General features: G+C 40.6%; 2 protein-coding genes across 4 annotated transcripts in view; one reads left to right on the forward strand and one right to left on the reverse strand.

Moving 5' to 3' along the window:
• Positions 1-1,881, reverse strand: part of shtn3 (shootin 3) — a 26,318-nt gene extending 24,437 nt beyond the window's left edge. For all 3 annotated transcript variants that reach the window (XM_069169471.1, XM_069169470.1, XM_069169469.1), the window contains exon 1: positions 1,635-1,881. In XM_069169471.1, coding sequence (XP_069025572.1) covers positions 1,635-1,718 — 84 coding nt within the window. In that variant the 5' untranslated portion in view covers positions 1,719-1,881. The remainder of the gene's footprint in view (positions 1-1,634) is intronic.
• A 1,510-nt stretch (positions 1,882-3,391) lies between these two features.
• Positions 3,392-9,348, forward strand: gm2a (ganglioside GM2 activator). The gene is made up of 4 exons (XM_069169430.1): positions 3,392-3,602; positions 4,788-4,940; positions 6,358-6,540; positions 7,899-9,348. The coding sequence occupies exons 1-4, from the start codon at positions 3,495-3,497 to the stop codon at positions 8,052-8,054; spliced, it is 600 nt and encodes a 199-aa protein (XP_069025531.1). The 5' UTR covers positions 3,392-3,494; the 3' UTR covers positions 8,055-9,348.
• The last annotated feature ends 4,606 nt before the right edge of the window (positions 9,349-13,954 follow it).

Raw genomic sequence — 13,954 nt, forward strand, 5'->3', positions numbered from 1 at the left:
AACCTGCTTCCTGACGTTTGTCATTTTAAAATGCAAATAAAGGAACAATTTTGGACCTTTTCAACCACCTCACTGTCTTTAAAATGGAGCTGGCTCAGGTGCATCATCATGTGACCTCAGATTAACGCGTGGACCTCTGAATCATGTGACTCTATTGTGGTGGCCAGCTGTCTCGTGCGTGACCACCTGAGACGACTCGATTCACTGAATGAAGGCCATGAAATGTGGCTGAAAGCCGTTAAAGTGAACCTTTGATCTTACTTTATTTTCTTTAGCGAATACTTCAAAGATTTTCAAAGTTAAATGCCAAAAAAAAAACTAGAGGTGCGATAGTGCAAAGCATTGTGGGAGTTGTAGTTGATAGTGATATTTTAAAATAAAGGCATTATAGGATGATATATATATATATATATATATAGCTGTAGTTTAGTAAAGTATTCTTTAATTAAACCGATTTAAATATGTGATTCATGAGAATATCACTAAAGACACAGTTACCGCTCCAATTTTTCCTTTTTCTCTGGATTATGATTCAACACTGAGCGACTGAATTATTTTTTTCTAGCATTAAAACATTAGTTCAGATTTAGAAAAAGCTAAATAGATTTTTCAATTCGAGGACCAAGGGAAAGGCGAGTTAGCTTTAGCTTTAGTAATTTCATGAATTCATTATTTTTCAGTTCCATGAAAAAGGAAAAAGGTGAATCGGCTGAATGAGCTTTAGCTCTCCTGCTAGCAACACTGCATCACACCAGTTTATCTTCGGTCTTTAAGAGGTGACGTTAAAATCTGCCGTGTTTACTCCCCTAAAACACAACATTTGAAGGTAAAATTTTCTAGGAACTCTGAGTTTTTCTTTTTTTTGGTTTATAGGCCAAATTTAACAAGTGGAGCATCGATGAAGGTTCGAGAGTTCGATTCCCAGATTAACTACAAAGACTGCAGGTTTTAAAAGTTAGATTTTAATCTTGGAGGTCAAAAGGTTGACGCAACTCAGTTCCCTTAAAGCAAGGCACTACTCCCGGAGGAGGTCTGGGGTTCACTTCCCAACCCCTCCTTTACATGGGTGTGTTGAGGGTAAAATCCTCCCAAAAAACACAAACCGAAAAAAATCTGAAATACAGATGATGAGAGAAAAATTCTGCTTGAATATCAATTCAATCCTGTGGCGAGGCTTTTTTTTCTTCCCCCCACATCAGATAGCAGTCAGACATTATACAGCCCATAATAAGAATGACAGCCTTTTTACACTCAGCACATTTCTCTTCTTCCTCCTTCCAAACAAAAATGAAAAAAACAACCCTATAAATCCTGCAAGTTACACACAAAAAACACAACTGGAAAAGGATGCTGGTGTAAAATCTGCACATCATTTTCTTTCTCTGCTTAAACGGCGAGAACAGGAACAAATGCAGGGAGGGGTCCGGCTCTTTGATGTCGACAATAACCTCCACGAGAAGCCGGCCGGCGAAATTATCCGGTTCAAATGTCCCATTAGAGCCGGAAAGACGCGTGAACGCATCTTTTCCCCCCCGACACACTGACGAGATTCACATTCAAGAACAAACTGGATTAAAGGCACACAAAGGAGAACCAACACGGGACGGTTTTACGTCTTTTCATCTCAGCTTTACCTCCGTTTGCATGTGCGCGTCCCTCTCCTCCTCCTCCTCCTCCTCGCGTCCCTCCATCTGCGCGGACGATGAGCAGGGAAGCATTTTCCCCCAAAAAGTGATCAAATATTTCCCACTTTTGTTGTTTTAAAAAGAAAACAAAGGTGCACGGAGATGATTTTCTAGCAGCACATGTCTGAATCTGAGCCCTTTTTTTTTTCCTTCTTCCTTTCAAGCACATGGGATGGAGAGCAGCTCGGTGCTGCTGCTGCTGCTGCCGGCGGACAGGATCCTCCTCCTCCTCCTCCTCCTCCTCCTTTCACTGACAGCATCATCTGGCTCCCCTCCTCCCGCCTCTTCCTCCCTTCCTCATCTTCCTCCCTTCTCGGTGCTGCCGGCAGACTCGGGTCAAACCATTTGCGCATGCGTATACAGCTTCATTTCAATAAAAAAAAAACGTTGCTCGCAAGTCTTCCACTGAAGCTTTAAATTATAATAATAATAACTCTTCTTTTTGCCTGTAAAGGCTCCACTACGACGGTGCGTTCAAGTGCTGATAAAAGAGTCAGAAACCCCCCAAAATTCAAGTCAGCTGTCAAACCGGTGTTGCATTCAAGTTCAACTTTGTCACAGCCATGCATTTATTTTTAATTGTTGTCTTTTTAACAGTCAGTTTTATCTTGTTTTTTGTTTGTTTGTTTACACATGCATGAGATGTCCTGTGTCTTATTAATGGTCAACATCATCATGTGTTTCTCCACCAGGATGTTTTATGTTAATGTCATTTTTTGGGGGGGAAATTATTTAAGAAGCAGTTTGGTTGCTTCCTCCAGAGAACTGTGAACAGGTCAGCCTTTAAAAACACACTGAGCTCTGTAGACACGTTTCTGCACTGTGTGTGTGTGTGTGTGTGTGTGTGTGTGTGGCAGGGGGGAAACCAGCTGTCCTGCAGCGACATCTACAGGCACTACTGTGCAACTACAGGTACGTTTAAACTGTTAATAACTAGTCAGTATTTAGGTGCAGCTGGTTTTTAATACTTTTTAGGAAATAAAATGACTCAAAAATGAGTTTGACTGAAAGTTACTTTTGTTATTGATTTAGAAAAACATGTTTTAGTTACAGACAGCTCGTGTTAGACTGCCACGTTATTATAAGATAAGATATTACAAAGTTATTTTTCTCGATATTTGCATGGGTTGCATTTTCCTTGTTATCAGTAAATTTATGTTGAATTATTGAAAAGTCATGGTTTGGTAAATGAAGGGTGTTTGCAAAGGAAACCACAGACGAACACCAGAGAACATCTTTAGAGTAGTTTGTGGTATCATCATCTTCTGGTCGCAGAGCTGAACCTCGTGGTTTTTAAAGAGTTTTTAACAGAAGACGTTTAAAAAAAAGAGGAAGAAGTCGTTTCTCGCTTATTTGAAGTTATTGTATTAAACTTTAAAGACTTTTCTGAACATCGGGTTGAATAAATATTTTGTCCGCTCACTTAAAAACGAGTTAAAAACGTCTGATTCTTGAAGGACTCTGTTTTCTATCGAAGTCACCAGCAGCCATCTTTGTTTTGATCCGGAAACTGAAGATCGATTTGGGATTGAATTTTTTTATCATAAACTGAACCGAATATTCTTTAAATACACTTGATTAGAAAATACTTTTTTTTTTTTTTGTTTTTTTTTTAGTGTTTTTTTTTTACGCGATGATTTTGCATATTAAAACGGAGGAGGGTACGTCACAACGCCTCCCTGGTCACGTGACAGGCTGGGCTTGGCGGTGAACACGGAAGTGCAGCAAGCGAAGGCAGAAAAAAGAGATTCGCTGCTCTTCCCGGTCAGCGGTCATTTTTTAACGGCTGTCGGTGACCGAGGAACCGGGATGGACAAACGGTGGACGCTGACAGCGGCGGTGGGTTTGGTGGCAGCTGTGATCGTAGCTCAGGTGAACTGCAGCTCCTCGAGCCTGAAGAGAGTCACTAAAGCTCAGGTGAGTCTATTATTATTATTATTATTATTATTATTATTATTATTATTATTATTATTATTTCGTGCCATGTGTCACGAGAGTGTCAATCAAACCAAAAACACGTCTTTACAATAGAATACGTTATATTAAATATGTAATTAAAAACAAAAAACAATAAGAAAAACAAAGTGAATCTATGGATTTAAAGCTAAACTTAAATGTTCTCACTGTTTCCGGTTTTATAGACTCTAACAATCAGTTTTATTCATGCAATATCTCAGAAACTGTTGGTTGTGGCGTATAAATAAATAATCAGTGATTTCAGTTGATTTTCTTCAGCTCAACACATTATAATTTATTTAATTAGCTTCTTGGTACAAATATTCAAGCTGAAGAAGAAGAAGCAGGAAACACACTTTTTTGGGGGGAGTTTTTATCTGTGATGCAGATTTTATTTGTTTTTTTTATCTGTGACGCAGAAGGAAAAATAGTTTCACTGTTTCTGCAAAATGCCTGAAAACATTGACCTTCTGACCTTTAGTCAAACGATAAGTTGGGTGATCAATAGTTAACGGTCTCCTAAAAGGCTCCTGAAGCAACCGGACCGAGTTATCAACCTGTTTTAAAGACGGGTCACTAGTTCAGTCTCTGTTTACCAAAGAAACCTCACGACTGTGCACACAAGAAATATTCTATGAATTCACAGACAAGATGTTTGAAAGTAAATTATTAAACAGGTACAGCTGTAAAAAAGGCTTTTTTGTGGATCTTAAAGGTCTCTAAATGCTTATTTCCACCACATCTACTGGTCCTGAGTGATATTAGATTATGTTTATTATCAGTTCATTATTGTAATAACATGCAAGATAATTGATGCTTTAACAAAACAAAAAATAAATGTTGTCCAATCTTATATCCCGGTTAAATGAACATGTTTTGGTTTTAGATGGAAGTGATTTCAATCACCTCACATTCAATATCTTACTCAATATACCAGAAACAAATAACCAGTTTTATCTGAGGAAAAGAAACCACCTTTTGCAAACAGCTGCTCGGCCTGTTGAAAGCGGACGTGACGGATTTTCAAGTCTGAACATGTTGATTTTCATATGAAAATAAAAGTGCGAACTATTTGAATGGGAGGAAAACAAGTCTGCGTTTCCTGGTGAATCTTAAAAACAACGGCGTTCTGTGTGTCGTGTTCAGGTTCTGGGGTTTGACTGGAAGAACTGCGGACAGCCGGATGACCCGGCGGTGCTGAAGTCCCTGAACGTGTCTCCGGACCCGATCGCCATCCCGGGCGGCCTGACGGCCTCCGCGGCCGGATCCACGTCCGTCCAGCTCGCCGCTCCTCTGGCCGTGAGTGCGGTCGTTGTTCGGTGTCTCTTCCAAACCGACTGCACGACGTTCAGATCTCTGCAGGACTGTTTGTCTGGAGACGGTTGGATGTTGAAGCTCGTTGTTCTGCAACACTTCCTCCTTTCACACACTCACAAACAGAAACAAACCGCTCTCGTCTTTATTTCCCCCCCCAGGCAGCAGAAGGAGGTTTTTTCTTTTCTTTTTTTGTTTTTAACCGAGTCGGTCTGCGGCTTGTAAAGCTGCAGTCATGCCAGAAAAAAGCAACTTCAGCTCTCAGCAGATTTCAATACAGGCAGCGGATCGAGTGTTCGATCACATGATCGACGTAAAAAAAAAGAAAAGTGAGCTGGAAAAACCTCCTTCTGATCCTCGGTGAAGCTTTCAGGCTGCATGTCAACTTCAAACCTCCGAAGTTGTGCAGTGAGAAATAAAATCTGATACTTCCTTCTTCTCTGACGCATTTCAGAGGGAAATAAACCCGTTAAAAAAATGTCATCAACAGAAGCTCTGCGTAAACAAACAAAACTCGCTTTCTAAACAAACATAAAACTCCTCATCCACAGTCAGCAGGTCTCTGCTCCGTCTCCTCTCATCAGCAACAACAAGCTTTCAGAAGTGACGGGGTTTGTGGGAAATGTGGTCTTCCAGCAAAACAAATTAAAAAATCACTTAAAACTCCAAAAACTTCATCACAAGTTTTAAAGGAAAACCGTCACAAAATCGAGCGTTTTTGAACGCAACAGTCACAATAAGCCGGCTGGAAGATGCTGGAGGGAGCCGGACCGAGCTGAACCAGACTCCATGTTTTAAACTGAGGATTTAAGGAAACACAGAAAACAAACTGCTCACTGAGGCTTAAAACAATAACGAGCAAATCTCGAGGGGAACTGATGAAAGATGATTATGGAAACGTCTGCATGTCCCAGATTATATGTCATAGGTGTCTCACTTCCTGTTTCTCATCACAGTGTCTTGACGATAAGAACTTTTATCAGTTCTGCTAAAAACCCGATCATTCATCTGACTTCCTCAAAGTGCCTCTCGAGTTTCCTCCTTTAAAAAAACACTTGTATTGCTCCGTCGCCGTGCTGTGAAGCGTTTATACGATTCTGTTTTTATCTCTTTATTAAACTTTATCTCGTTTCCATCTGTGTTTTAAAATCTCAGGTGACACCAAACAAATCTGGTTTGATGCCTCAGAGTTCAAATCTAAAGTTAATTTAAACAGAAGCATCCAGTTTAAAGTGCTTTACAGAGACATTGAAAGTGTGGTTACATATTTAATGTCCCTGAAAGCCTCATTAAACAACAAAGTTTTAAATTCAGGTTTCCTTCTTTTTATTTGTTTGTTTAGAAAAGACAGGTTGTGGAAGATTTTTCTCACGTTCTCCTCTCGGTTTGTTTTCCTCCTCAGGTGAACGTGACCCTGGAGAAGGAGGTGGGGAGTTTCTGGGTGAAGGTTCCCTGTTTTGAGGAGATGGGCAGCTGCCACTATCGGGACGCCTGCGACATCCTGAACCAGCTGATCCCGCCGGGTCAGGACTGTCCAGAACCGCTGCACACCTACGGCCTGCCCTGCCGCTGCCCCTTCAAAGCTGTGAGTGGACAGAAAACCCTGGAACCGTCGAGAGAAATAAGACTCAAACATTTTAATTATAATGAAAGAAACTTTCTGTAAAACTAATATTTTTATATTTTATTTGTGTTGCACCACTTTGCACCAAACCCCAGTCAAATTTGATCAAATTTTAAGTTCAGTGTTTTCCAGTGCAGACGGTAAATATTTGGACAGTTTCAAATTGTTTTTGTTCAATGGTTGATTTATTCTGGAGAGAACGACACTCAGGATTTTGATTCAAATGACACAGACAAAAAAAAAAAAAATGTAATCATCGACATAAGATGGAAAGGCAGCAGCGAAAGCAATTACTTAAAGAAATCTACACTCGAGGGAGCGCGATTGAATAGATGAAGGTAATTAGAATATAATTGTACGAAAGTAAAGCCTGAGAAAACTAATAGATGTAGAAAAAATGTGGGATGAAATACAGTTTAAAAAGCATCTACAGCTGCATTGAATTTGATGCTTGAAGGACCCAAAAAAAGAAGTAAAAACAGCCGTAATTTAAATATTGTCTGAACTTTTCAAACAATATGCAGGTGAAATTATAAAAGGCTCAGTCTTCACCAGCTGAGACGAGTCGTGGCTCAACTCTTCCTGAGAGAAATGTCAAACCGTTTTAAAAACGACATTTCTTAACACGAGATTGACCGAAATGTTTCTCCATCAACTGCTCACGTTATTGTGAAAAGACTGAAAGAGACCGTCTGAACAACACGACATGATGAAACACAACCTGGAGCTGAGACCTGCCTGAGCTCCTCTCAGACGATCCAACACGGGTGGAAAACGTGTGGTCGGATGAGTTCTCGTTTCTATGACGATAATTTCAAGCTAAAACCTTCAAATGTCGTTTTTGTGATGTTTTTAACAAGAACACATTTTGTTTTTTGCAAAATACAAAAATGCCTCCAATGAAACAAACATATTTCTGATGCATTTTAATTCTCAATACATGGAGGTTTTAATATTTGCAAAACCTCTAAAAGTCCCAGAGAAGGTGGCCAGTGGGCGGGACCAGTGGGCGGGGTCAGTGGGTGGGACCAGTGGGCGGGCCAGTGGGCGGGGCCAGTGGGCGGGGCCAGCGGAGGAAACGCTGATGAGCACGTGCAGCGGGGGAAACCGTAGACTGTATATAAAAGTGGACGTTGCTTCCGGGTCTACGAGGAGCTAAAGAGCGAAGACTCGATCTCAAACACACTTTGTTTTATTTTACTCATATTTAGCGTGAAACAGACGATACGTGAAGAATTAAAACGGGATCGGAGCTTTAAAATGTGTTTTTAATTTGAGTAGGACGAACGTCTGACCTGCTGTCTTGTCTCCGTCCTCAGGGCTCGTACTCGCTGCCTCAGTCCGACTTCTACCTGCCCTACATGGACCTGCCGTACTGGCTGACTAACGGGAACTACCGGGTGCAGGGAGTCCTGGGCAGCCAGGGGAAAGAGCTGGGCTGCCTCAAGGTGGCGCTCTCCATCCACTCCAACTGAACGCAGGAGCTCCGCCTGCTTTATTTTAAAGATAAGACTTTGCACATAAAAAGTGAGCAAAATTGGGAATCAAAAAGCAGAAGCTGCACAAAGATGACAATGAGTGAAAAAAAAAAGAAAAAAAAGAAAAAGAAACATTTCATATTTTTAAAATGCCGAAGCTGTTGTTTTGGAGAAAGAAAGTATTTGAGGGGAAACAAATACAAAGAAGATAAAACGGACGATTTCAATCAAAAACAACCTGAGAGTCTCTGTTTCATTCAAACAGGAGTTTTTTTAAAAATTTAAATATTGAATGCAGTTACATAAATAAAAGTATGAGTAATTATTCATCTCCTTTCTGTTTTAAATTGTTTAATCCCTGAAACATTAATTTTTTTAAATAAATATTTTGAAACGTCTTCCAAGTCATTTCCGTTCATCTCGAAGAACAATAAAACATTTTTGCCGACATTAAAAGACCGAGGGACGTTTTCAAACCATGAAATCTGACATTTTTATGTTCATTGCCAATTCTTTTTATTTTTCCTTCTGTTATTGAAGCAAATTGAATCAGTCGAAAAAAATACAGATATCGGAGCCTTTTTTCTCATAATAATGAAATGAACCTGCTTTCATCATCAACAGGTGTTAGAGATCCTTTAATTATGATATTCACCACCAACAGATCGATCGGGCAGAAATGGGGATAATTCAGAAGCTGCTTGAGGATCATCAGGTTTTTAACATCTCTTCAATATCAAGTAATTCATGGACCGTTGTCAGGTCACCTGACGCTACGCAGCAACGACGAGCTGGTAACGGATAATTCGGAGAAATGTGAACAAATATAAGCATAAAGTTTATGTGTTCGACAAGTGTCTGTTTCAGGAATATGACTTTTTAGATGATAAGGTTTCTTTTTTCTTTTGTTGCCCTTCTGACCACTGAACATTTAATTTGATGGGAAAACAAAAGTAGCATCTGATCAGTTTTTTTTTTCTGCAATAGAATAATATTTTCTTTCCTTTGATCATTTTGTGTCTTATTTTTTCTGGGAAAATGTTCTTTTGACTGAACGACTGGTTCATTATTATTGTGAAGTCCAATCTGGGCTGAATGTGATTTTCTTTTTTTGATCTGTTTATTTTTACTGAGTGCCTGATTTGGATCTTTAACTTCGAGGAGTTCAGTTTGAACTTAGAGAACGAATGAAGCAGATAATGAGTTTATTTTTGACGGTGATGACGACGACGGTCACAGATGCTGAAGATCTCACTGTGTACAGTTTTTAATAAACTTGATCTCACACGTTCTGGATTTTTTCTTTCTTTCTGGTGTTAAAGACACTTCAACACTCAACAGATTTTTCCTCGTGATGAAAAATGTTCACGTAGATGAAAACGTGAAATAAAAAATTAGGAAATTGCACAGACGTATGTGATGTTACTTTACGACCACAGTCTGCAAATGCAAAATAAAAGTATCTTGACTTGTCTCACATTCGTTATCTGTTGTTCAGTTTACCCATTTTACTCAGTTTAGTTGTGTTTGGTATGAAGATCTAAACAGAAACAGGCTGTGATCAGTCGAAAAATCACTGAAGGAAGACCAGAGCAGATCCTGCAGCAGCTTCATGTTCCACCACAAGATGGCAGCATTTCACACCCTCTGAAAACCCGATGACCGTCTGCACACTAAGATTTATTCTGCAGCTTTCAGCAGCAGCAGATACCAAAGTTATCGCTGATATTATCTCTAAACTTACTGCAACCAGCATTAGAAACCATAAAAAAGAAAAAAAATACGATGCATCTCTCACCTGTTTCCTTCTGCAGCTAAATTTGAGTAAATATAAAAAAAAGGAACCATACAAACACAAACGTCCTGGTTTCTTCACGGGAAACAAAGACACTTCGGATTGTAGGTCAGCGAATGTTAACAGGAAGCAGCCGAGAAAACAGAAAACAAAAGGAGGAAAGTGGGATTAGGCAGAGAGAGAGCGACAGGAAGTGAGCAACAGCAGAGTTTTAACCTCAGCAGCTCACATGTGTTCTCAGACGATCATCGTGAGTCTGACTTTGAAGCCGCTGATGAGAATCAGACCTCAGAGTCTGGAAACGTTCATTAACTGGTTCCGTCGCGGTTTCAGAGACAGATCAGAGAGTTCAGATCTGACAGATGAGGCTGAAAACCTCCGACGGAGTTCAGATTGACAGGTCGTCTGTGATAGGAAACTTTATTTTGATCTGTACTAACACTTTAAATACCTCACTGTGAACTTCAGGTGGCGCTGACAACGAATTCAAGAAGAAAAATGACAAAGTTGTGTTGTTGAAATACAAAAGAAATGACAGCGTCTCTATTTTCTACTAAAATAACCTGCAGAAATGCAGCTTGTCCGCAGAATCATCTTCATTTAACCTTAAACCTTTAACTTTGTGTCATTCAAGCATGTTTAAGTGTTTTTAATGTTGTTTTAGCGTCGTTAGTGTCGTATTTCATGTTTTTATAGTAACTCGAACAGTAAACCTAAATGTTTACCATGAAATACAAATTGTTATCAATAAAATCTTGTGATGTTGCAGATTCAAAACAGCTGACCTCATTATTATATGAAAATGTTATTTAAATTACATCATTTCATTGTAAATCGATGGAATCAAATCTGAATGAACTGTAAATTAATGTTTGACAGTATAAAAAAAAAAAAACATTAAATTTAGATTTTCTTTTCTTTTACAGTGTAGAAGAATGTTTGTTATTTTATTTGACCAAAAAATATGAATCTCGAACACCAGTTACGCTGCAACAAGGGGGCGGGGCTTAGGATGACAAAAGTCACAGATTCTATCCCTCGGATTGGTTGAGGTGCCTTCGAGCAACGCAACAACCACCAACGACCGCCGTCGACTCACAGAGGGGTGAAATGAAAACAAGAAATCACTCCTCTTCTTCTGAGTGTTTGTGAATTCAGAACTAAAAACTGTGTGTGTTTTTATAAAATACATGTGTGTGTGTGTGTGTGTGTGTGTGTGTGTTCAGCAGCTGCAGGCCACTTGTTCCTGCTCTAATCTCAGTCAGGAAGTTGAGCGTGGCTTCACTCAGTGACCGCAGCAGCATGTGGCCACCAGACACACTTTAACGGCAACAACACACCGCATTCATCCTTTAAACATAAAGTGGGCGTGGCCACGATTTCATGCACGTTGTCTTCATATGCTTAATTATTTTCAATGTGTTGCACCTTCTGCTTCTCCCTCTTTGAAAAGTTTCTTTCGATGTTGTAGTCACAGCTGAGACTCTGAATACTTCGAAAACTTGCATAAAAAAATAAACAAACATAAGAAATGAACTGAAAATGCATTTAAACTTAAACAAAAACAAAACAGTGAAATGTGAGTCAGCACTGTAATGGATGAGAGTGATGTGGAGCGGCGTACGTACGAAGGTAACCTGATGACCTCCACAGGTGAACCACGTCAGCTGACGAGGGTCGTCACGTCAGCTGTTCTCCTCAACCAAAAGGGGGAGGAGCTTCACAAACAGCCTCCGTTTCTGTGGATAGAAAACACAGTTTTTTATTAAATAAATTTAATTCATTGATTCTATTTATTCTATTTATTTTTTGAGGACGTAAAGTAGATCCACGTAACGTGAAATGCTTTTTTAAGCCTCTATGAAATCAATGGAAGTCAATGTACACTGATTGCGTGTGTGTGTGCTGAGGAGGTCAGTAGGTCTGGGTGAGGTGGAGGAAGATACACAATCACAGGAAGAAACAGTTAAACCTGCACACACACACACACACACACACACACACACACACACACACACACACACACACTGATGTTATGACGCTGCAGCTTCCTCCGTTTGCACTTTTTTTTTTTTAACCAGATTTGATTGATGATTGATCAGTAAGTGTTGGTGCTTCTGTCTCCAGTTGTTGTTGTTGTCTTTATATCCTGTGCTATTTCCAAATAAACAGGAAGTGCATCACTACTGGAGGAGGAACGAGCTGCGCGCCAGACAGGATTTTCATATCAAACATCCGAACACTGACCTCAGATGAAAGCGTGTCCAGGTGAAATGTGGGGAATGTCCCTTTAATCCAGCTGGATGGAGGTTTTCCTCCGAACTCCCAGAAGTCTTTGGGAGAGTCTCACTGGTAAACAAACACAAAAACAATCGATGAACTTCCAAAGAAGAGTTCAGCTCATAGTGCTCATCTCTCCTCTCCTTGTCTCCTCTCCTCGTTTCCTTTTTTATCTTCTCATTTCCTTTCCTCACTTTCCTCTTTAATTTTGTCCTCTCCTCTCCGTGTTTTCTTTTCTCATTTACTTGCCTCTACTGTCTCCTCCTCTTTTGTCCTCTCCTTTTTTCTCCCCTCTCCTTGTTTCCTTTCCTATCATCTAATTTACAGCTCCCTTTTTCTCACCTTGTTTCTTTCTGTCTCCTCTCCTCTCCTCTCCTCTCCATGAAGAGGAGGAGGAAGGAGCAGAGAGGTCAGAGGGCAACGTGTAAACAAATAAAGCAGCAGAACAATAGAAGGTGAACGGGTTCAGCTGCTCACTGATTGGACGTCAACAGACACGTTTCATCACCTGTTGTCATGTGGGATCGACCAATCAGGAGGGAGGCCTGAAGGAAACAGCAACACAGGTTCAGGGTTTACAAATTTTACACACACACACACACACACACACACACACACACACACACACACACACACACACACACACGATACCCACAACAGGTTAAATCTTCCCCTGACCTTAGAAGTATAAAACACGATGAAGGCCTCGATCAGAGAGGAGCATTATTAAATAACGAGTCGAGACAACCAGCCGCTGTTTCTTTGTGTCGCCGTGAATTCGTCCCCCAGAGTCAGACTGTCAACACCGAGTTCTACCGGGACCTTCTGAGGCGTCTGAGGGGGAAAACATTCACTGTGAAACCACCAACAGAGGTTCTCCAACACGACAACAAGCTGCTCGCAGCGTGTTGGTCGCATGAATCTGTTTGCATTTGAGGAAATTTGACAAAAAGCAAACATATATCCTAAAAGATTTTGGGTGAAGATTTCCTGAAAAGGGTTGGTTTTTTCGATGCTCCTCCTGAAGCTCCTCCTGAAGCTCCTCTTGAAGCTCCTCCTGAAGCTCCTCCCACCTTATCTGCAGCTGATAATGAATGAAAGGAAATATTTGGAAGACTGGAAGAGGAACAGTAATGTGAAACAGCTTTGACTGAGAGTCCTGTGAACAAAGCAGTGAATACACACAGGAAGACTGATGGTATGTACCACACACACACACGCACACGCGCACACACACACACACACACACGCACACGCACACACACACACAGTTGTACAGGTGGTAGATTAATTGGAAGCAGACATGTGCCTGTGTGTGTCTGCAAAAACCTTCTCGTCTGCTGCAACTAATACAACAGGGAATGTGGGGGCACACACACACACACACACACACACACACACACACACACACACACACACACACACACACAGGAGGCTGACGCTGTTTGTTTTGGAGATAACGGGATCTGATTGGCTGACCTCTGATCCGCCTCGATGACCTCCAGCTCAGGTTTTCGTCGCCCGAACAAGACGACTGCAGACATCCCAGAAGGTCAAAGGTCATTTTAAGTAAGCGTTTTCTATTTGGGATCTGATTTGTGTTTTTATCTTCATAGTTCGAGTTGCACAGACGTCGCCGTGGTGTCGTTCTGGAGAAAAAAAACTAAAAATCTTCTAGTTGTGTGTCATCTCCTTCGATCTGTTCACAAACACGAGAACCGAAGTCGTTTTTGTTCTTTTAACTGAAGATCATGAGATTATTTCTAACTGTGTTTTCCCGTCCCACTGAGACGGACATTTTAAAGTTATAGTTACTGGTATT

Source organism: Embiotoca jacksoni, unplaced genomic scaffold, assembly GCF_022577435.1.
Source record: "Embiotoca jacksoni isolate LCO1_2020_lvr unplaced genomic scaffold, fEmbJac1.0.p SCAF_45, whole genome shotgun sequence".
Classification (NCBI taxonomy): domain Eukaryota; kingdom Metazoa; phylum Chordata; class Actinopteri; family Embiotocidae; genus Embiotoca; species Embiotoca jacksoni.